We start from the raw sequence: 24,959 nt of genomic DNA, 5'->3' as shown, positions 1-24,959 counted from the left end.
TTGATCTTGAAATAAACAAAGAAAAGTCAGAAGTGTAATGTATGTTATAAAATATTTAATTGCATCATTTTATTTGAATAGTATGGCAAAATTAAGCTAATAACTCACAACTGTAACAGTGAGAAGGTCACATTGTTCATGGCAACAAAATGTAACAGAGAATAACCCCAGTTTGCTAGAGCTGGTCAGACTCAGTCTTTTGGCATTCTGGCAACTGCAAAATAAAGGTGGGTACAATCTTGCCTGTGCTGTACTTGTATATTGAAATCATGTTTTACCATTCTTTTATATTCTGAGATTGTCATATGGATTGTATGGTTTGTTGCAGGTGGATGGAGTTTTACTGTGAAAACTGATCTGTCCACAAGAGGGCGCCAAGTAACAAATAATCATAACCAGAAAGAGAAATGTAATGCAACAAGAACACACTTTGTATTTATTCATTTATTTTTTCCACTCATTCATCCACTCATTTATTTATTTATTTATTTATTCCTGAAGGTAATTATAATGCTTTAATTCATAAACTGTACAAGCCACAAACGGCTCGGGTATGAACTCAGTGCTAAGAGTGGCTTTAATATCTTTTATGCCACTGTTAAGAAAATATATAAAAGCGATAATAGCATGAGAACATATTCCAGATTGAAGGACACCTTCATAAACTTAGAAACTGAAAAGGCACCTAATTTTATGCAAATGCCTGGAAAGTGATTCAAAGCAGCCAACATGAGGAATGAAATTCTGTATATGTTTTAGAAATCTTAGGTCTAATTTTGTTTACACTGGTACAGTGATGAAACATCTTAAAAGGGCGAGCAGTTTCTGGTTTATGTGAAATTAAACACAACTCTAAATATCCATTATAAGTAGGCAAGGGAATGTGTGTGTGTGTGAGAGAGAGAGAGAGAGAGAGAGAGAGAGAGAGATATGGAGAGAGAGATGTTTTTACTTGTTCTTAGTACCAGTCCTTCAGGAGATACGTATTCAGAATTGTTTTAACCTTTGCAGACATATGAGATGCATTATAGAAAGCTACGTCGTTTACAAAACCATGTTTAATAAAACCATTAAAAGTAATATATAATATAATATGATATAATACAATATAAGATTTATGTTATAATGTATCTTTTCATCTTTCATCACTGTAAGACAGTGAGCTTGACTTGTCTGGCAGCGCTGGAACTTAAGTGTGGCAGGTGTAGAGGTAGGTGCTGCTCAGGCTCCAGTTTGGGGGAAAATCCTGGGTGGGGTGGCCCTTCAAGTGCTTCTGCATGGTGGCCAAGCTGCTGCAGAACTCCAAGCACAAGGTGCACTGGTAGGGTGTGGCCCCACCATGTGTACGCAGGTGTTTGATCATGGCTGAGTAGTCACGCGATCGCTGACCACACAGCCTGCACTCAAAAGGCTTCTCACCTGAATAAAGACAGGGGTAGGGGGGGGAGAGCGAGGCAAGGAGTTAATGAGGATAAGGTCAGTTTATTGGAAGGACCTACCTTTTACAGACACTCTTTGGGTATTTTATAATATACAGCTACAATATAAGTGCATTTTGTAGGTTCACAATTACTGGCTGCTTGGTGCATAGATTATATGACCCCTCTAATTCATCCATTATTAGCAAGGACCAGCATAGGACCCCCACTGACCAGATACTATGGCACCAACACCAATGTTTTAGTGGCATGGTAGTGTATGCGATGCTAGTATCAGGCACAGCAGTGTTGCTGGAGTTCTTACATACATCAGTGTCACTGCTAGGTTTAGAATAGGCCATTCAAAAACTGACCATTGATGAACTAGATGGACCAGAGGATGGCTAACACCAAGTGAAATGCATGAACAGACACAGTCTCTAACTATACACCAGCAAGGTGGTGCAAGATGGTTGGCAGTTCTATTTAAGTATCCAGTATATGCAGTAAGTATATTCAGAGAGTTGGTATTCTAGGCCCTGTTCACACTTGGTGTGACATCTGTCTCAAGTGATGAGCCACTAACAGTAGTCACCAGTTATTATTAGTTCATCTAGATATTTCTGTCCATGACAGACTGGCTTTTTTTCTTTTTCTCTGTATTCATTATTGTATATTAATTGTAAAATCCTGTTCTCTTTTTATATTGATCTTGTTGTGTTACTGTTTTGCTATTGGGTGGATGGGTTACCCTTTTGAGTCTTGGTTCTCTGCAAGGACGTAGGCATTAGTTAGTTGTTACTAGTCAAAACATGACTTGTAGTACAACCGCATTTAGTAAAAGTTTAGTTCGAAACTAACTACTGTAAACTAAGGACTTTTGGCGCAACCCAGTCCTGATCATAAGCTGACAGTGATCACATGAATGCAACTTCTAAACAAACTGGAGAGGAAATGCAGTAAGAAGCCACATCTGTGCTTTTCATCTGTGCTGTAATAACACTTAATTAGGCCGTCTCTGACAGCAACACTCATGCACCTCCCAAGGTGATCTCTGAGACATACTGGATCTCGTTCACATTGGTACAATTGCGCTTAGCGCTGTCTGCTTATGATTGGATCACCCAAGATCCTCTTATGATAATGGCAGGTGTAATCATGGCCTTAGGGTATGGCATGAAGTCTGAATATGTATACACATACAAAACTGTCAACGTGGCTACGCATGATGATGCTTTATAGAGGTTCCAGCTGGCCAGCTGAAGATCAGATTCAAATACACTACAATTCAAAAGTTTGGAATCACCTTTCACATGTGTGGAATCAATGTTTTGATAATGTAACACCTTGTTACAGATAATGTATAAAATAATTCTAAAATGCTAGTCCTGTAGAACTTCAGTTTTTAAATAATGAGTAAGAAGCTATAAAATTAGTATATTTAGTGAAAAAAGTTGTTTTTTTTTCCTTCAAGATTTTAAGAAATGCAGGGAAAAAATTGTCCCGTTTTCCAAGTGAGCTTTTAAACTACATAACATACATAGCAGGGCTTCTTAACCTTTTTCAGAGTGCGCCTCAGAGTGCGGTCTTAAATATTTCACCTCCTACACACTGCATTTTACACATTACAGAAATTACAGAAAAATAATGAAATAATAAGTCTACTCATTTAATTGGATGACTGGACCTGCATTCTATAGCCAACACTTTGCCACAAACCACAAGACCCCCTCAGTAACAAGCTCACCAAATCAAAATTCATAATCATCATGAAGCCACGGGCATACAAGACTGCCGCTTTGCTTTTTTCTTCGCGGTGGTGGAGCAAAAGGCAGACGGGTATGAGTGGTCCTGATTTGAGGTGGTTTTGGAGGGAATTACTCATTCAAGTGAATTAGCTTTTTCGCCAGGCAAATTTTACTCACATTCGTGTATCGGTGGCTTTAGCCTGCCTTCCATATCCTATGGAGCTATTCATGCATTCATCGAATTGCTTGCACTCATCAAAATTGTTTTCTTTGCACTTTATACAATATTTGTCTTTGTAGAACCATTCTTGCAACCTCCTGGAACCACACCGGGATCCCCCAAGGAGGTTGCTATCCCAGGTTAGGGACCCTTAGGCAGCGTGTTTAATAAATATTTTGGCATTCAGTTGAATAAAGTGAACTTACATTTAACAGTAGAATTATATGGGACTCCTGCTAAGTGTGAGTAATGTTGTTGTGAGTGATTTGTAGTCAAAATAAAAAATCTTTAAATAAATAAATAAATAAATAAATAAATAAAATAATAGCTAGGTTAGTTATAACTAAATTACTGATGCCCACTCAGTGTACATCATTCTTGCAGCATCAACTCTACCCATCAGATTTAAATATTAGTCATTCATAAATAAATAAATAAATAAATAAGTGCTAAGGGTAAGTTGTAAACACGTGACAGGTCATATAAAGTTGTCTCACAGGCTGAGTGTGGCCTGTGGCCTGGTAGTTTAAGAGCTCTGTTAACAATTAAAAGCTGTGTAGCATCAAGAATGAAATTATAATAAAGTGAATATTACGTATACTATTATATATAGTGTATATTATTTATAGGTTAGTTACTTTGTTCCCAGACATGTCATATAAATATCAAATAAAACATATTAAATACCATTTTTTTTATTGTCTAGCTCATAAAATTGAAACCTATTTATTTTGTGTATGTATATAAAAGTGATCGATATGACAAGTGATTCCAGACTTTTAAACTGGTACTGCGTGTGTATCAGAGCTCAAATGTGAAACTACAGGGATCTCCTTTTAGCAAGACATCTTGTGTAGTGAGCTGCAAAGCTGTTCTTTACAAGAATCAGATAAGCCTCCATAGTGATACTATATTCCCTGTAAAAGTCATTCATAGCTTTCAAAATATGGCAGACTGATCTGAACACAATTGGTGATAGACAGACTCCATTGGCAGTTGTCATGATTTACGTAATTACGTGTAGGCTCTGCAGTTTCGCTGTTCAGTTAAGGAGATCCAAGTGCTGATTAGCTATGTGCACCGTGCATGCTAGAAGAAAGCTGAAAATCTTGCCTCATCACACTTGTGGGGTTATTTGACTCAGTAGAAGAAAATAACTGACTTCTGAAACATGCTGTCCTTCACCAAAGGGCTGATTCTTTAGCCGTTTCTCTTTATGATCTATGAAAATCAAGGTTTGATAAGAAACAGTAGAATGCAGCATAACGAAAGCCATTGGTTGATGATACTGCAAACGGCAACCAGGCTTTCTGTCCTGCACAACATCTGCAGTCCCATTTCTGCACTGCATGATTTCATATTTTTCCTGGTCAAACTCAACTGAACACTAAGAGGTCACGGTTATTTCCAGCAACATTATAGTTACACTCTCAGCTCCTTGAAAAAAACAGTGTAATTTGGTGTGTAAAGTGTAAACTTTCAACTGTTACCAGATTTGTGCTTGTCAATAGAAGAAGATGTATTTTATGTAAACATATTAAATGCAGACATGGTTAAACAGCCTATGTATAACTATTGCTACTTTAAAATGATGCTTACTAAATTAGATTATGTTGATAAAATAGAAAGAAAAGTAGTAATCTAAGTGTTTACTTGAGTAAGAGTTTGAAAGGATCTAGTGAAAAGACTACTCATGCACACACAGCACTCTCTGAAATGAAGTTCAAAGGCAACTGCCAAACCTTAACAACGATTTAGCAATAACCAAAAATATAAAGTACCAACTAACACACCCATACATGCATCAGAGTGAGAAGAGCTAATGTTTTCCTGCCTTTTACGCAGATAAAATAGACCACAGGACAGAACCTGAGCTCACACACACGAGAACTCGCACGCACCTTTATTTCATGTCAACATGCACGGGCAACTTTGCTGTAGAAGAGCAAGAGCAGAAATGTGTTGGCAGAAATAAGATAATGGTTCAGTATTCATAACCTCCCAATACACAGATAGTATTATTGTTTTTAAGCTCGAGTCTCTTTCAGATGAGCACTTTCTGTCGCCCTGTAATTCAAACACTGCTTTTGGTAGCTTGTATAGAAGACACATGAGGATGAGGCCATGCAGGGGTGATCTCCCTCCGCAGAATCGCCCGCTGTTTCAGCCATTGTGGTCGTCCTGTTACGCTGTGGAATCTACGCTTCACTTTCATCCCAACTGCTAGTTCACCATATGCGTGTGACTGGCTGCATTTAACTGGCGAAACATAGTGATTTAAAACGTGACCTCACTATAATCTGAAAGAAGTAAGAAGTATCGGGGTTTGAACAGACAACAAAGGCACCAATCAGGATGAAGAATCTCTGGATAAACGAAATGCACTAAGTGTGCTTTGGATTAAAATAAAACTGAAAGAATGTAGAAGAATATAATGATCGAAAAGTTATATTTCTTGATAAAAATGTACTCAAGTAAGAGTATAAAATGGCTTCTAGTAAAACAGCTGAGGCTACTTAATCTATGTTTTTGTTGACTTTAATTTTGACTAAATTTGAAAGAGCCAGCTGCTCTTTACCTTGTCTTAAAATGTCATGACAAACCGACCAAGAGAAATGTGTAGAATAATATCCTGTTACATGTCATTTCATTACATAAGGGCCACTTTCAGATTTTGTACCTGTGTGTACTCTGAGATGTGTATCCAGTTGGTGTTTCAGGCTGAATCTCTTGCTGCAGTGTTTGCACTGGTAGGGTTTCTCACCCCCGAGACCCCTTCTGAGTGACCGCAGCGATCGCTTCTCCCGAATACCTCTCTTACAGAACTTACACCCATGATACGTCTCCTCTGAACCTAGTAATGAAAGTGACAGAAAGAGAAAGGGAGAGAGAAATGGATAGAAAATATATGGCATGTTTCAACACCATTTCTCACCATTTTGTTTGTAATAAAAATTTCTGGTAGGTTGTGTTGAGTCTCAACATAGACATATGGTAAATTTAATATACAAGAAGATGTTTGACCAACTGACCCATCCATGCTTCGCCCACACTTGTATTCTTTAGTAGTTATTGTTGTGAGATTGAATAAGCTTTACAGAACAGTAGCTTTACAACACTGGCAAAGAATTAATGAGAAATGGTAGCGTAACTCACTTTTAGAGCACTATAGAACACTATTAGGACACTGTAGTGTCTGCTTAGAGTTCCTACATAATATTGAGTGTCCAGTTTAAAATGCTATGCTACACAGTTGGATGTAATTGTAGCTACTTGAAGCTGGTTGAAGCCTGGCAGATCGGAAACTAGAATTTGCTTCCATTATTATATTAACTCAACTACTCAACAATGTAAAAGACACTTGATCTATCTTAACAGTGCAGCCTTTCACAAGCATGCGAAATGAATATAATTTAAAATAAATTTAGGTATGTGGAGTTGTGTGCTGCTTGAAAGGTACACTTGACAAGTAACGTTGTTTTTTTGTCAGCTTTTCATGGTCAGTGAACCAGTGAGATCACACCAACAGAAATAGACACAAGACAGCATTGGTTTGGTGCATTTTCCATTTTCACACATGGACTGGTCAGATCACAACTTTGGTTTACACCTTCGCCTGTTAGCACCAACACGCTCACCTTTCTGAGACCTTTAAGATCTATCTGTGCTTTGAAGTGGCGATTAGCCTTCCACCGTGCAGACTCAGCTGCCTGCATGTGAGAAGCATCCGTGAGACTTGGTTCTGGTGTGAGGTCAGTTGAACTTTATTCTAATGGTGGACTTTCAGGTCAGCCAGTGACTCCATTCATGAGAAAAATGTGTTAAACGCAAATGACATTGTCTGTTGTCTATGCGCAGGACAAAACAGAACGGCCACCTAAACCTTCTAAACGCATTGTAAGACACTTTCATTCTTATTTACCAATCGAGAATAATACGTGCATTTCCGCTGATAACTTCAGTCTGTTTCAGCATGCAAGGGGAAAAGATAAGCAGGTCACTGTGGTCAGTGAACTAACAGACACAAATGACACTAATTTTCATACTAAACTGACCTATTTCCTTTACACAGGCAGAGGTTGGGTAGCCTATTGGTGTATTTATTTACCTATTTGAGAAGGTTAATGGGTTGCAAAAGTGAGGACAGGAATGTCCAGGTTTGCTTTTGAAGCCCAAAACTTTTTGAAGCCCACTTTACATTGGTGAATGTGTTGTTTGCATTATAGCTAGACAGATAGGTATGTAGGTAGGTATGTAGGTAGGTAGGTAGATAGGTAAGTAGGTAGGTAGGTGGATAGATAGATAGATAGATAGACAGACAAGTACACAGATAGATAGGTAGCAAGTGTAACAAGTGGATTTGAGGGTGAGATATGATAAAAACTATAGGCCTTAAGTGACATCCCAACTTTGCCATCATGCTGCGAAGGGGCCCATTTTTAGATAAGTACATCCTGTGGCAACTTTCAGCATGCAACCTGCTGTACTGCTCGCCGTGTACACACACACACACACATACACACACACACACACACACACACACACACACATACATACACAAACACACACACACATACATACACACACACACACACACACACACACACACAAACACACACATACACCACATCCTCTCTCATACAGCTCAAAAGATGAAGAAAAAAAGCGTGGTTAACACTTTTGTCTTTGTTTAGATAGTTTGTGAGAACTAAGGACATATGGAAGTTTGAGTCAAGTTGCAAGAATGACATAAAGCTTTTAGTGGCCTATCACCTATTTACTAATGTACAAACTCACAATCTCTCCCTCTATCTCTTTCTCTGACTTGCTGTCTTTTTGTCTCCCATTACCTCCCACCGCCCCCCACCGCACCACACACAGGATGCTGTACAGAGAAACATAAAAAACCCCTGCAATAACAGAGACAACTAGCTTCCCCAAGTTTTTCTCTTGCTGAGTAAAAGGAAGGTGCGAATGCACTGACACTGTTGTGCATTAATAAATTGTAACAGCACTGTTTCACTTTATTATACTAAGCATAAGATGGCTGTGGAAGATAACGCTCTAACACTGAACTGTTTTCTGTTCTGTACTGTCAAAAAGATATTCATGCATCCGATAACGCTTTACAATCTCTCTCTCACAAACACGCAGAGTGAAAGATGACGTCTGCATGTTTCCACACTGTGTGCACTGTACAGCCAATCAGCATGCAGTGCAGAACATACTGTACAGTTCCTTTTGCCAGGCGACCGCAGTAGCGTACCAACGTACCACAAGAGAGAGCCACAACGTTCTCTTTCTTTTTTTTCCATTTGACCCGTATCTATCTATCTATCTATCTATCTATCTATGTATCTATCTATCTATTTATCTATCTGTCAATCTAGGTATCTATCTATCTATGTATCTATCTATCTATCTATCTATCTATCTATGTATCTATCTATCTATCGATCTGTCAATCTAGGTATCTATCTAGCTACCTACCTACCTACCTACCTACCTGTCTACAGGCAATGCATTAACAACAACATAATGCAAAGTGATCTGGTGACCTTCACTTCTATAGTAAATATCTTTATACAAAGGTCAAGCCATAATGAATATAATGAAGGCCAAGATATCAACATTAAGACTATTTCTCTACCCGGGTGCTAAACTAATTGGTGCATGCTTGTATTTTGTTCATTTTCAGGACAAAAATGTCCTGACTTTGTAGAAAAAACAAATTCGTCCAAATTTCTAACAGGTTCACTCTTTCATTTATTTAATTGTCAGTCAAAACAGTCAGCAAGTCTAAGTTATTCATTTGTCAGGAGATATTTCTGAGGAGATTAGATATAAGATAATCCACCTGCATAAAAAAGGGATAGTGACGAGGAAAGTCAAAGAAAGATAAGTGAAAAAACGTGAGTTTCTGAAACTGGAGTTCAAAAAATGATTAAAGGTATAGAGGACTCCTAACAACTGTGCAAGACCTTCAACACTGTTCCAATTAGATAAAAAGAACTTAAAGCTTTCATCTTTGAGAGAGAGGTGAAAACTAAGCTGCTTCAGCTCTACGGGTGTTTCTCTCCATCCTTCCACTGTGAGAAGACAACTCAACACTATGAGTCTGAAAGGATGTGTAGCTGTCAAGACGCTGTTACTGAGAAAAGGAGACAGACACATCAAAGAAAGCAGCTGCTGGTGTTCTCAGAACAATAGACTGGCCACCCCGGAGTCCAGATCTCTAAATCATTGAATGTGTTTGAGATTATGGATTATGAGAGGCAGAAAATGCAACCAACTTCTTCTAGGATTGAACTTTGGAGGTATGTAAAAGAATGGAAGAATGGACATGCTAAATGCTGTGCATACACACACACACATATATATATATATATATATATATATATATATATATATATATATATATTTTCTTTTCTCTGTGATATTTTATGTATGTTTTCCTGAAGCTGAACAATGAATAAATTGTTGTTGGCCTTTTGGCCTCTGACTTTTGCGCAATCCAATCAACCAAAACCACCTCCTTCTATCTAAGTCCTCGTCTGTTTTATCAGCTCCATGCACCATAGAGAAGCACTTTGTAGTTCTACAATTACAGTGCACTCGCTCTGTTTCTCTGCATGTTTTATTAGCCCCCTTTCATTCTGTTCCTAAATGGTCAGGAGTCCCACAAGACCACCGCAGAGCAGGTATTATTTCGGTGGTGGGTCATTCTCAGCACTGCAGTGACACTGAGGTAGTGGTGGTGTGTTAGTGTGTTTTGCGCTGGTATGAGTTGATCAGATAGAGCAGTGCTGTTAAAGTTTTTGAACACCTCAGTGTCACTGCTGGACTGAGAATAGTCCACTAACCAAAAATATCAAGCCAACAGCATCCTGTGGGCAGCATCCTGTGACCACTGATGAAGGACTAGAGGGTGATCAACACAAACTGTGCAGCAGCAGATGAGCTATCGTCTCCGGCTTTACATCTACAGGGTGGACCGACAAAGTAGGAGTGTCTAACAGAGTGAACGGTGATGGGAGACAGTCTTTAAAAGCTTCATAAGCACTGCTGTGTCTGATCCACTTGTACCAGCGCAACACACACTAACACACCACCACCTTGTCAGCGTCAGTGCAGATAACATTGACAATGAGTGTAGAAACAAGGAGTTTTAATGTTGTGGCTGATTGGTGTAGCCGATGCATATAGGAAGCATCATTATTGTGCGTGTGTGTGTGTGTGTGTGTGTATAGTAATTTACCTGAAGGTGCCGTCCTGGATGCCTGCCTCCATGAGTTTTCTACAGCTGGCTTGCTGCAGTGTCTACAAAGCATCTCCCTTTCTGACTGCACTTTTGGCTTCCTGCAGAAAGAACATAAGAAGATAGCTTAAGCATTGCAATACCATTTCCTTATGTTCAATATAAATTGAGAAACTTTACAGTTTGTAAAGGCTTAACATTTTTTTTTCAGCATCTTAAATGTGCACACATATATACACACACATATGCTTTATGTAAACTTGGAGTCAAATGGTTCAACACCTTCTACCACTGACTGCATGGCACAGAAGAATTTTCAGAGTGGCAACATAGGTCACTGAATTTGAGGTGTCTAATCATGTGTAGGTGGTTTACACTGCTGGCCTAGGAAGCACTTTGGCCTTGTATTTGAATGACCACAGCTAATTCTGACCAGTGTGAGAATGCCATGAAAGCCCCTCTCTCACGGAAGTTTGGAAATAAATCAATTTGAAGTGTTTCAATTCTAATAATCCTTTGAACCCAGCACCATTTTGCAAACACTGTTTTGCACTGTTGGGATCTGATGCTTATTACTGATAAACACATGCACAGCACCTGCAGAACTACAATAGAGCAGAGTCCTGCAAGGCTGTCTGACACTTCACCACACAGTTGTATGATTGAAATGATAAAACGTGTGATTTGCTTACAGCTTGTTACTGAGAGATTTTACCTGGTGGATGCAACTGCTCAATAGCACCTCAATCATCAGAAAGCACAGTGTCACATGCTTACAGAGCTGCATACATCACAATGTATGTCATAAATAAATCCAATAAATAAATCTATAAATAAATCAGTGACCTTTGTTACTATTTATTATGTGGGGTATGTACCAGAATGAGACAGAACTATGGAAAGCACCACCAGAACTGTTGAAATTGTATGGGCTGGTCAGCAGTGGCAGTTGAGCAACATACACTCAAAGTCCAGGGGAACCAAAACTAATCATTTGGAGTTATAGCCTTTACAGTCCACGTTTGGTTTTCTAAAGAAACTTTCAGCAGAATTTTATAAATGTAATGTGTTAGTGTGAACGACTTTAAACCAAACCTAAACCAAAGTTTAAAGAACCTCCTAAAGTTATTACAAGTCATAATTACATTATAAAATAAAATTACATTATACTGAGTGACATTCATTATGATTCATTATCATTCATTCATTAAATATACATGCCTTACTGATGACTACTGTCCACTGTGAGCTTTTTATATCACTGCAGATCCCATTTTCACCCCATAGATTAATAAAAAATAATAATAAATCTAACGAAATATGGAAGCGTGCCTCTGAATCAACTATTCTTGCATGCCTCTGAATCAACTAAATGTACACACAAACACATTTACGTGGGTTTGAAAGGACACAGTTCCATTTATTATTTATTAGTTAGTTTTTGATGCCATTCAGAATCCCAATTTTTTTTTGCCCATTATTTTATACATGAATTACGCATTCAACTAAAAATGCAAATTAGCAGCAAAATATACACAATGCCTATTAACATGCATTTAAATGATCACTGCCACAATTCCCAGGTGAATTTATACAGCCCACGCGCACGTACATGGACACCGATGCATGCAGAAGCCCAAACATTAAAAAACCATGTAAAAATATATTTATAAACATTGTCTGGTGAAACTGCAAAACAACTTCAAATCCGGCCACACTTACATGGGATCTTACATCACCTCTCTTTGTGGGTCTCAAAGTAAAAGAGCAAAAATCGCATGAAGGGGGGAAAAAAAGCATTTGAGAATGTGTGTGACAGGAAGCGAAGCAAGAAGGCGATGGTTTCCTCTGCCAAGATGAAGATGGACACAGATTAAAATCTACAGAAGGAGGGAGAAAAGATCTGTGGGCTTGATTCTTTCCTACTCTTCCTCCTAAAATAGAACAGGAGCAGAGTTGTGCCAGGTTATCTGCTATCTGTTTGACTAACGGACTCCAGTTTGTTACAAGTATGAATGCTAGAGAATATGAAACAAAGCTGGGTATATTTAAAGCAAGGATTCGTTTATGACAGACTGTGTGTGCAAAGTTCATTCCAGTTCATTTTGCACAAGTGGGCTGGGTATTGTTTCACTTGCCAGCAAGCAAATGTCAGAAAACGACTGCATGAATGGAGCGTGTGTGTGTTTGTAAGAAGCAGACGGTGGCTAAAAATGAGACTGAAACAGCACACAGTTCTCTAATGGAGATGAAAAGAAACTTTCATGTATGTTGTTTGAGTAATGAGGGAGAATGAAGGGGTCTCCCCTTTGTTTCTCCATCCCGATAGTATTAGCACTTTTTGCTCCATAACACTCCACAGACAGGAACCGAGTGGGCAGTACAGTGCAAAAGGCTCACACACTGACGTACAGTGCTGCTGTGTATGAAAGGTTTCAGCATATGTGGTAGAGCACCAGCACCGGTTATTATTATTTTTTTTTTTGCTGAAAAATAACAAAAAATATACCTTCTGTAGACATGTGACATTTATTAATCAAATTTACGCCATTATAGCAAAGCATTAATTAAACAGTAGTGTCAAGTATTAAGATGCCACCTGTGATAAGACTGTGTAGGTGGAGAGGTGGTTAAGGAAAAAATGTCTGTTGGAAAGTTAGCCGTTTATCAGTCAATAAGTAACCCCTTATTATTAAAGGTTCACTATTCACCTAAATATACTGTAGCGACTACGAAACTACTAGTTACGTAGTTATGAGAGTGGGGAACTGAAGTGTGGGCCCACACATGAGTGCTTACAGCTTAACCTCTTTAGATCCAAATTACATACGAGGGACACAAAAAATAAGATCATACTCTAATCTTATCATGAATGCAATATGATAATCAATAAAAAAATTGTTTGTAAGTGAAACGTTTCATTTCAAAATGTTGTCTATCCATCTGTCACAGTTTTGAATATAGAGTTTTTGAGATGGATTACAGCTGATGTATAACGGAAAAGATTTGTATTTGTCTAATAAAGTTTTGATGTTTCGTATATGTGTGAAATCCACTCTTGACAGTGTGTATCATGAAAGCAATAAAATGTTTTGAAAGTGGTCTATAACACGTTTTGGAATGAAACCCTTCAATAGCTTTTTAAACCCTTAAAATCTCAGGCTTTTACATATTAAGGCTTATTGTTCAGTAATTACTTGGGCTACAATGCAAACTGAGTTATTCTCAGGTTATAGAAGTGTGTGGTAAAACTAAATAAAAAAAATATTTATTTCTGATGTTCGTTATAATGTGGAAGCAACATTTCAGTATTATTTTATAATATTTTTAAGTATTTCAAGAAAACACAAATTTACAATGATTTTTGCATTCAATGTTATTCATTTCAGGAACTGAAGTGGTGCTTCAAATGAAGCTTTATATAAAGTAAAAAATAAATAAATAGTTTAAAAAATATGCTTAGGAAAAATCCTGTGGAAAAAGTTCACCATTTCATGTTATATAACTAATAAACTTTTCAGCGCTAGTTTATTGCATAATTCAGGACACTAATGCAACCCAACATTATGCAGGGGTGGAAAAAGTACCGAGAAATTATACTTAAGTGAAAGTATGAGTAAAAAATAAAAAGAGGACTCATTGCCCTGATATCGCAAGCTGCTTTACAAAAATGCTTTACAAAACATGACTGTGAGAAGTTGCACTCTCCGTTCGGCTTAACAACATCCAGTCAAAAAATCTTTTGCATTTGAGTGATGACAAATTCCAAAAATCCTAAGATAAGCACCGTAGAAAGTGAACAGGGTCTGACAAGGTTAAGGGTTTGAAACAAAGGTTGTGTTTGCAAAGAATCAATATTGTGGCAGATTTCAAGACTTTAAAGGATTCCCATAATAGTCTAGCTGAGTGTTTTTGATAGAGCTTTAAGCCACTTGAGACCATGCGTTATGCTGGATTCACCACAGTGAAGCAGTGTTGTTAGGCCAGACAGAAAGCTGGCAATGATATACATATTATAATTCATTATTAATAATTATTAATAATAATCATTATGAACAATTCTTCCACTAAACAAATTAGTTTGTTGGTGGTAGACCATAGGTGCAAAGCAACATAATGCACAAAGATTATACCTGGAACAGTACAATGGTTTTTAATAAGGCAATAATAAAAAATTCATCTGATGTGTACAGTTATATGTGTGGTATATGAAGTATTTTACAATAACTTAAAGTGGCTCACCCAGTCAGATTTTAGAATCTACTCTATTTCAAGTATGTTTTTTTTTTAAACAATAAGTTTTTTTAGATATAATGTTTGTTTAAAAGACACCTGGTGGTCTGTGCCTTTATATATTTTTATACAGATATATTACCATGTGTGCTTTTGACACTGTCGAATCTATTTAAATTCACATTTTCCATTGTTGCATATCGTTGCTGTCAAAACAAAACCTCTCGCTTAGAAATGGAACTTCATGGAAAGGAAAAAGCACTCTTAACTTTTATATATGTTAATGAAGGAGATTTTATTAAAATTTATCTTGGATCATTTCTATTGGTCCATTCATAAAAAATGCGCCCACAATGTTAAGGAGAGCGGTCGTTTTCAAATAGTTTTAAAACAGTTTTGATATGACAGTGATGACATTAGTAATGAAGCAACAATATTGCATTTCCTTGTGTCTTACCTTTCTCTGTCCTGTGCTGCTCCTGCCAGCGCTGCACTGATGGAATCGTTCTTCCCCTTGAGGCCTTGCCCTGTTGGACTATCCAAGGCCAGAGGTCCGGGGCGGAGAAGATGGTAGGGATGTACTAGGCCAGGGTAGCTCAGCAGAGAGGTAGGCATCTGGGGCTGGAGGGAGCGGTGAAAGAAGGGGTACATGGGAGTGGGATAGGAACAGGCAACCATATGCTGGGAGGCCCGAAAGGTGTGGACCGCCATGAGGTCTCTATAACTAAGGACCATCCGGCGTGAAGGGTTTAGTGGTGGCCAGTGGAGTGTGGAGGATGGGCCTTGTGATGTGGACAAACTGGAGCCTGTGACCTCTCTGGAAGTTGCAGTAGGTGGAACGACCATGGACAAGGGGGGCTTCTGTGGTGGGGGAGGTGATGGACTAGAGACACGCTGTGACCTTTCATGGTCAGAGTGTGTCACAGGTGGCGAATCTAAAGAAGAACTGATGGGGGATGCCTCATCAGAAGAGGGGATTTTCTTGCATGCCTCTGAATCACAATGCCCTATATCAACATTGGGGGACAGCCTTAGCTCTGTATCTTTAACCCTTTCTAGGATCTCCACCTCCACTATCTGACACTGCTCCACAAGTGACTGAATCTCCAGATGCTGAGCTCCCCTCAGAAGCTCTGGAAGATCCCCTTCAGGGATGTCCACCCATTTACTGTACACATAGTCCAGGATTTGCTTAAGCGTGTGGGGAGAAACATTATTAACACTACAGTGATAGCCTGTGCCTGGATTTTGACTGGTTAGCTGCCGCTCAAGGTTCTTGCTGACCCAGGCTAGCACCAAGGCATGAGCTTTGAAAACGTGACCATCCACCATGAGGACGGTGTCACATAGAGTACCTTCCCGCAGGAATGTTTCTGCCTGACAAAAGTAGGGCAAATGGTGGGGGTTGTGAATACGGATCATCTCAACTCACTCTGGAATGAGGGGATAGCTGAGAATGGAAGAGGAACAGTGGGGTGGAAGAGGTACACTGGGAAAGGTGTTCAGGATGGACCATGTGCTGGGAATCTCCATTCAACCTGATGAAAAGAAAACAAAAGAGATGAGGAGAGTTGTAATGAAGAGGCAAATGAAGAAATATATAGAACCATTACATTGTTACATTATGTTAAAATACATTAAAAAGTTCTTCACACTTACACATTTTATCATCATCATCCATTGAATTTCTTTTCTAGTGAACCCAAAGCGGTTCTTCAATGCCATCACTTAAAAACAACCCTATTTTACCCACGGATTTTTAAGAAAGCAACTAACGGGCCTTAATGCTGACAACTATAAAGCCAAGGATGCCCAGATAGACTAAATACTTAAATAATAAAACTTCATAATCAAAGAAGTCAATCAGTAAATAACTTGTAAAATAATTGATCATTTTTTATATTTTTTTTTACTCCATAATGCATACATGCACACGCACAATCATATGCAAAAGTACGGACTGGTCATATGATATATTTTGTTGATTTTCTAAGTGAAAATACGTCAACACATCCTCTACAAAAAAACACACTTCTTTATATTGTAATGCACAAATACTGTTTATTTGCTGAATTGAACATAATCAGAAAAACAAACATCAAATTTGGTATGTGCAGAAAATTGTGGCACATTTACTTTTTATGTTTTGTTTTTTTCCAGCGCGTTACACTTAGCAAATAAATAGAAATCGTGTGCTAATCTCTTTCCTGTTGTCGGAAGAAAACCTTGTATCTCCAAGATGATACAGAAAAGATACTTTTAATGTAAATCTATGGAACCGGACTTTTCTCCAAGTCTTTTTGGGCAGAATCCTTTGGTCCGTTCTTCCTGAAATTTACACACTACGTAAAGGGCAACAAGCATTTTCAAAAACTGAAAAACGACAAAAATGGAGATACCACATTTTCTTCCGGCTACAGCGATTTACAGAAAAATATCATATTTAGATGTGTTTTCTGTTTTATATATTGTCGCTGTGCAAAGAAAACCATGTATCTCCATTTTAGTTCATTTTTATTTTTCTATATCATTTTAAGACACTGCTGTCGTTTACATTGTGTGAAAATTTCATGATGATTGGACCAATAGAATTGCTCTAAAATTACTTGGAATAAAATCTTTTTCCATTAACTTACAGCTAAGTTAAGGTAAAGGTAAGAGTGTTTTTGCCTTCTCCTGTAAAGTTACTATTTTTAAGATACTTGTTTTTCTTTGCACAGCGACAATACATAATACGGTAGAACACCTCGAATACACTCGAATACACGAATACACATCAGATTGGGTGAAAACCTGGGGTAACTTTGAATGGAAGTAAATGTAATGAGATGAAAGTTATTTTGAACTGTTTCTGTTGGAGTTCTCAAATTATGCGAAAAAAGTATAAAAAATTACAAAAAATGAAGATGCAAATATTTGTTACGGCAATGACGATATAGACAAAGGTATGTTTTATTCTTTAAAAACATGAAAATAAATCATTAGAGCTAATGTTTTCCTATGACTTACCAGTGGTGCTGTTATATCCAGTTTACATTCCTCGCATAGTTTGTTTCATTAGCTAAACGTAGGACCTATTAATTTAGTTCCTAAATTAATTGTGTGCTGTCGGTGACATTTCTCCTCCTAAATTAAGTAAAAATTAAAGCAGCCCAAATGAGTCTAATCTACTGTTTTAAAATAATGTATTAAGAATCCCAGAACATTCACATATATGTGTGGACTCAAGGACAAATGCAAATGAGCAACATTAATTTCTAGATCTTCCATGGTTTTAGTTGAGCTGTTCTGATGAGATTTTTCCATCCATGGCTGACAAAGACGGTACCCCGAAGGCCTTTATCATCACCCACATCAGTGCTAATCAATTTGCATACAATTATAATGATGGTATCGTACACTAAAGGAGGTCATACTTTCGAAATGTTACATGTAACGCACAAAGAGGGTCTTTGGTTGATCTCCTTCAATCCCACACATTTTACAAATACATGAATATATGTATTAGAAACATGGACATGCAAGCAGAGGAATGCAGACAGGTCTTGTCACTGGATAGTTTCCACTGTGTGGAAAGGTCATGTAGGCTGAAGTCATTTATCACTGCCTGTATTGTTTTTTTTTTTTTTTTAATGCAGCCTGGTAATGGCACCCAAACCACATGTAAGTCATCTGATACACATTTTTCAGCTCCATCATTAATGTAAAAAGTACAGAAGCACCACAGTAACTTTTAAACAGTCGACTGGTACCGAAACGCCCCTACACAAGAGGTTAGCGTCATAGCACCTTTACCCTACATAGACTGCCAGCCAACATACTAAACGACACTGTGAAAGTCTGCTGTGTCTGTTTAAGTGGAACTCTTGGCCATTTCGCAAAGATTACGATGCGTGTCATCTGAATAAAACAGACTGTAGGAGGTGTATGTCTGCTCGTCAGCCGGAGAATGACTTTCGCGTTTTGCATCATCTTTGAAATTTTGCCCTAAAGCTCAAGCTGAAGCCACAGACCTCCTTAGAATGTGAAACTGTGACTAATGCCTGTACGCAGCTTCTCATAAGACAAAGCTGCAAGTTTGTTTGATCAACAACAACAGTATCAAAGTGATACAGTAGGTTGGTTAAGATATACATCTACTGTAGTAACAGTGTGATGTGGTGAGTGGTACATCGTTTGATTACGGGGCAATACGTCACAGAATTACGGAGAACTTGCAACACTGCCATATGATCTATTTCTGGAAAACAGAGGCAAATTAGTTTTAAGTTTGAGTCGAGGTGAGAAGATTTTTCATGCTCAAAGCTGCGATTAATAGTACATTTTGTATAAAGAATAACAATTGACAATTAAAGTGATTTGTATTACTACTTATATGCTTCTTTTAACCCCTTAAAATCTCAGGCATATTACATATTAAGGCTTATTATCCAGTAACTACAGGGACTTCAATGCAAACTGGCTGAGCTATTTTTAGGTTAAAGAAGTGTTTAATAAAACCTCGGGCACCCTTGTGGGCCCTGGCCATTTAAGGGGTTAAATAAATAACATTTGCTTTATCTGAGAATCTATCTCTTGGAAAATGTACTCCTAAAACATGTGACATTTGGAGCTACAGACTCCATGGAGCAATAGCCAGAGGTCTATCCTGACCGATTCTCCGCCAAGCTAAGATGAGCGAACAATTTGTTTTCCGTCATGCTCTGTACACTACAGTAGTCTCAATGAATGTCTGTTTAGTAAAAGCTGTTTTTGAGGAAAGGATGTCTTATAGGCTGCCAAACATGCGTGTGAGTGTATATTAATGATATGATCACTCCCCCTCAGTCTGGTTGTGATGATGACAGATTGGGTGGAAAGTAGATGTGGTGACTGATAGAGGTCATTTTCCAAATGACTGGAATTGATGCTAAATTGACTTAACCCTTTAATCCTCACTGCTACAGCCTAGTGGTAACCTAATCATTTTGCAGGTTACTGAACGGTAAAATCTGGGCGACCTAAATGTTCATCAATACACTGTTCCACTGTTTTGCAAAGACTTCAAAGAGCGAATAAAGTATAAACGACACGCATTCATCTTGTAGATGATTTTGTGTTTTCTTATAGCAGAAACCGCATAAAGGAAAGCATAAGCATCATCATTTCATTTAAAATATATTTGACTACACCGAATTTAACACAAAACATAGGCCTTTAGATTGCATTACTTGTAAAAGTAAATTTACCACAAATGTGACATATGTGCTAATGACTTCATGCCTGGTTACAGTTATAGTTTAGGGATTGTAGTTACTGCCAGCAACATGTGTATAGGTGTGGATATTAAACATGATGAACTAGTTGGAATTAAGTTGCTTAAAATGCTACCAAATTTTTGCAAATGATTACCCAAAAAAATACAGCTTATGTCGTACGTCAGACATGGAACATTCCGTTAGAAAAGTGTAGCGTTATGCTAGTAGTCTTATGTCAGCCATGTACGTCAGCTAACCAGACATGAATAGTTGTGAAACAACTAATACAGTGAGAGAAACCAATAATTCAAGACACTTTTATTTTCATTATTTAATGTACTTCCAGTGCATAGACCTTAGATTTACGTATGTGATGTCTTTTAACAGTTTTATAAGCTTAAACAAAGGTGGACGAGGGCAATTATTTGTGGTTCAGTACACTTCTCACTTGCATATTGTAGCTGTCCATAAAACAAGTATCTACAAAATAGTAACTTTACAGAAAAAGACAAAAACATTCTTAACTTTTAATGTAAATTAATAGAAAGAGGTTTTAAAAGCATTACTATTTGTCTATACACACAGGTCGACTGCTGTGTGTTCAAATGATGTAGAAAAATGAAAAGCAACAAAAATGGAGTTAAAGGTTTTTGTTTTTTTTTTTGTTTGTTTTTTTTTTTGAACAGTGACAATGCCATCATACCAGTTGTACTGACTGGGATGTTTAAGATTTTTGCTATGGCTCTGTAGCTTTTTGCATTTGAGCATTGTTTAACCCCCCTAAAATTGCCAGTGCCTGCCAGCAGGCCCAAAGTTTTATTACCCACTTCTGTAACCTAGGAATAGCTCAACCAGTTTGCACCTAAGTCCCTTTAGTTACTGAATAATAAGCCATAAAATGTAATAAACCTTGGATTAAGGGGTTAATAGTGTTGTTCCTGAGAACCTGAGGAACCTCCTTCACCTTTACCATGATTGCTACCTGTTGGGTGAAATCTTCCCAACCAATGGCATTGTCTTTTATAATGACACCACATGCAATTTGAATGTATTTTTTTGCAGTAGCATTGAAATGATGTAATCTTTTGATGTAATCTCCATTTTTGACTTGGACTTTTTTCCAAGTTTCAAAACAGTATCCATCTTTTACATTGTGTGAACAGTTGATGGTGAATTGTCCAAAGCAAATGATCCAGAATTGTTTTAAAAAATAACCGTTCATTGTAAGTTCAAAAGGTTTTCTCCTTCCCTGGTAAATTTACCGTGGGAGGTTTTTTTCTCTGTGCATTTTGTTTTCAAACATATCTTTATTATGCTCAAGAACACATACTTTTTGTTTATATCCATAAGTACAGTCAAAAAGTCAGAATATGTTGTGTCTAAATTTGAAATGAATATATGCACTAGAAGTATCGTAAATAACAAACCAAAAGTGTCCCCTCACTGTAAAGAAGTGCCTGTGTTTCAGAATACACTGTAAGTCCAGTGCACACCCTTAAAAAGGGGGATGGAAAACCTGAAGTATGGTTCTTGAAAGAATCACTGCTATTGTTACAAGTCATGGAACTTTTTTTCTAATAGTGTTGGGAAACAAGCATAATTGGAGAAGGCACAGTCAATACAGGGAAAACGTGAAGAGCTGCTTTTTAAAATTTTTATATAAAAAGGGTCAGAGAACTGTGAGAGTGATTCTAAATACACTGCTAAGCGCTGAACATTGCCTTTACCAATGTTTAGTGCAATTCTTTGGTTATTATATCTTTTGAGACGTACTGATCTGTGAATGAGAAATAAACTTGCTTGGACTTATATGGAGTATTATGTAGACTTTGGTTTGGCAGATGCTAATAATGTTATACGCGAATGATGCTTCTTCCGAAGCAGCTTCTGAACTTACTGTAGGCAGTAGTCGTCATGATGAATCAGGTAGTCAACTAAAATTAGAATTGCTGTTATCAATATTATTATTATTATTATTATTATTATTAGTAGTAGTAGTAGTAGTAGTAGTATTGTGTTCCAAAGAAACACCAACTTAATACCACAAATTTTGCCCTTTTGCATAATTTTAAAAGTATCAATCTGCCTGAAAATGTGGTTGGATGTGAGATTTGTGGAAATCTAGATGGCAGTTTAAATTCAAATTACGTTTAAATTTCTATGATTTTAATAAACATGTAGGTTCTCCACCTACTTAAAGAGTAATTCTTCATATTCATACTCGCAGAGGAATAATGATCTATAAGTGAGAAATAAAGTGGTTTGGTTTTATGTAGGCATGTTGACTCGACAGTGTTAAACGGAAATGAGGACACTTCTGAACAAAACTTCAAAACATAAACGTATTCTTCAATTATAACTTAATATGTCAGCCCAGGGTTACTGGAATAGCACTCTGTGAAATTCTGCAGTATGTTGCTTAAGACTTCCAATAATGTTTCTGACCACATATAAATGTGAAAAATATTAACCACTTATCAAGTTGTAAAAGTTTAAGCCTGAAAAAATCAACAAAAATTATAATTATCCATGGTTGATATAACATACACTGACAATGGATAATTATATATTGGAAAGCATATAGGTATACATAAGCGATGTAAAATTATATATGTTGCAAATGTCCTGCTGCCTTTCATCGGTTGATTATCGCTTCAGGTCACATACATTGCTAGTTATTCTACAGGCCCATCAAATCTATCTCACAGCTGTGCACGTTAACTGTAATTATTAGTTTATATCAGAAGAAACGGATTCATGGTTAGTGAAGAAGTGCGCATATTTACAGTGACTACAATCTACTGCCACAAAATGTGTTAACAGTTAGTGGTAAGGCTATAACAGATACATAAGTGTGCTCTACACGATCATCTATCAGCTTCTTATGCTATTAGGCAGAAAGTTGAAACTAGTTAACTCACCCGTTGTGTACTTCCTACAGTGTAAGCCCTTGATTACTATCTGACCCCTATGCAAATAAGCCAAGTCATCGATTAACGGTGAATCGTTTGTACTGATCATATAATTATAGTGTTGCTGATCACAACTGCTAGTGCTCTATGCTCGTCTCCTGAATAGTGACTAACAGCTTATGCATCGGGCTCTTGCAAAAGGTCATTTGCAGGGCGCTAACTTACAGACTTCACTGAAAAACAAAACTGCTGAAATGAAGTGCTCAGTTTAGGTCCAGACAGAGAAAGAGAGATAAAGAGAGAGGCCCATGAGTAAAAAGGGGAAAACCTCTCAGCAATGACACATCCTCTCCAGGCCTGCAAACTGAGACTCTCCACAAACAGACTGACAATCAATGTGACACTTGCACGGAAGCTTTTGAAATCTATCTATGATGTTTTTTTCAGTTAACAAGGAGGGGAGAGAGAAAAAGAAAGAGAGAGAGTGAGAGAAACTTACCAGTGCATTCGAGGTTCAGGCCACGTCCTGATATGGGTGAGTGTACAAACAGACACACACATGCATTGTGGCTTTGCCCAGAAATGACATCGACCTGTGGAGGACTAAATGTAGGTGAGCTACAGCATGGCTACCTCTGCACTCTGGCCAACCCCTCCCCTCACTCATCAGCTTCCTCTGATTGGTCTGTTTTGGTACATATTAAGGAGGTGATTAATTCTTTTCATAGCCATAGAGTTACAATGTAGAATCAGTGGTAACAATCAAGCTGGTGCAAATAATCATTAAGTGTAAGCAGATGTATACATTTTGCCAAAAAATGCTGACAAATTTGTCATTTTTTGGTTGTAGGGCAAAAGTTTTAAGAATTCTATTTTATTAAAGTATTATTAATGTATTATTATAGCATTATTACAGTGTTATAACATTAATCGGTTGCACACACTCTGTAGTCCTTTCATAATAAACCATTCATCTTTCTTAGTCTACTCTTTGCTTTAATTCTAATCATTTTTAATGTAATTGCAACTTTAAAGTGTTGATTGATTTTAAATAGCTAGTTAAACAGTAGTAATCAAACAGCGTTCTCTCACTGTTTGTGCTCTTTCGCTAACATCATTACAGAATCAGCTCTTACTTTCTCTTTTTCTTCTCCTGCCCACTCATTCTCAGACAATCAATCCACAATTTGAAAATGTCAAGAGGTGGAAAACAGCCAATAAAGAAAAAATAGAGAGATTGTGCGGTGTTGAGCCACAACTGAAACCCGTCTCAACATCAAACACTCCACAGAATCATCTGAAATCCCCCTGTTTATCTGTCAAATTGTCACCTTCATCCTCACACCCATGCCCTCTTCCAAAGGTGTGAAAAGGATGCTGTACAGGTATATTTTTGTTTCTCAAGTTACAAACAATATGAATGTACCCTCAAGTCCTGTCTTCAGGTCTGACTGTGTACCTTAAATTAGTTTAAAAGGTATACTTTCCTAAGGACAAGGTCACATGATGTAAAGTTTTAAAATAGAGAAGTAAAATAAATGGTCTCAAGACAGGATTGTATGGAGTTAAAAATACAACTGTAAAGGAATTTGGTTCAATTATCTTCCTTATCTGAAGGTACTGAAGCTGCACCTTTGCCGGTACCAGTCCAGAGACTTGAGGGGTACCAATATTGACAATTTAGTACCTTTATTAGAGAGTGTTATATTCATCTGTTTTGGGGTGCTTCATGCTGGATGGGTAGGCCATTGGGTCAAATGTGTTCTTTTCACAACTTTGCCCACTCTCATTCTTTAGAATGATCATTATCTCTATCTGATACCACAGAATCCTTCTAAAGAAGCGGAAACAGCCACACGACATGCAGAGTATACTCCTGATTTACTGCTAGGCTATGTTCTCTGTAGCAAAGGTACAGCATTGCCGGAAACCA

General features: G+C 37.6%; 1 protein-coding gene across 2 annotated transcripts; it reads right to left on the bottom strand.

The window, feature by feature from the left end:
- Positions 1-1,116: 1,116 nt before the first annotated feature.
- zbtb32 (zinc finger and BTB domain containing 32) lies at positions 1,117-23,635 on the bottom strand. 2 transcript variants are annotated; one of them, XM_036564947.1, is made up of 5 exons: positions 23,526-23,635; positions 15,335-16,415; positions 10,645-10,745; positions 6,067-6,240; positions 1,117-1,419 (listed from the first exon to the last, which is right to left on the bottom strand). In XM_036564947.1, exons 2-5 carry the CDS (start codon positions 16,297-16,299, stop codon positions 1,190-1,192), a joined length of 1,470 nt encoding a protein of 489 aa, XP_036420840.1. In that variant the 5' UTR covers positions 16,300-16,415; positions 23,526-23,635; the 3' UTR covers positions 1,117-1,189. The 2 variants fall into 2 exon arrangements, with proteins under 2 accessions (XP_036420840.1, XP_036420841.1); XM_036564948.1 differs by lacking the exon at positions 23,526-23,635 and adding an exon at positions 23,036-23,365 and having other exon boundaries at positions 1,190-1,419.
- Positions 23,636-24,959: the final 1,324 nt, after the last annotated feature.

This window comes from Colossoma macropomum, unplaced genomic scaffold, assembly GCF_904425465.1.
Source record: "Colossoma macropomum unplaced genomic scaffold, Colossoma_macropomum, whole genome shotgun sequence".
NCBI lineage: Eukaryota > Metazoa > Chordata > Actinopteri > Characiformes > Serrasalmidae > Colossoma > Colossoma macropomum.
Note: the sequence above shows the minus strand (reverse complement) of the source record. Positions and strands in the feature narration are given on the sequence as shown.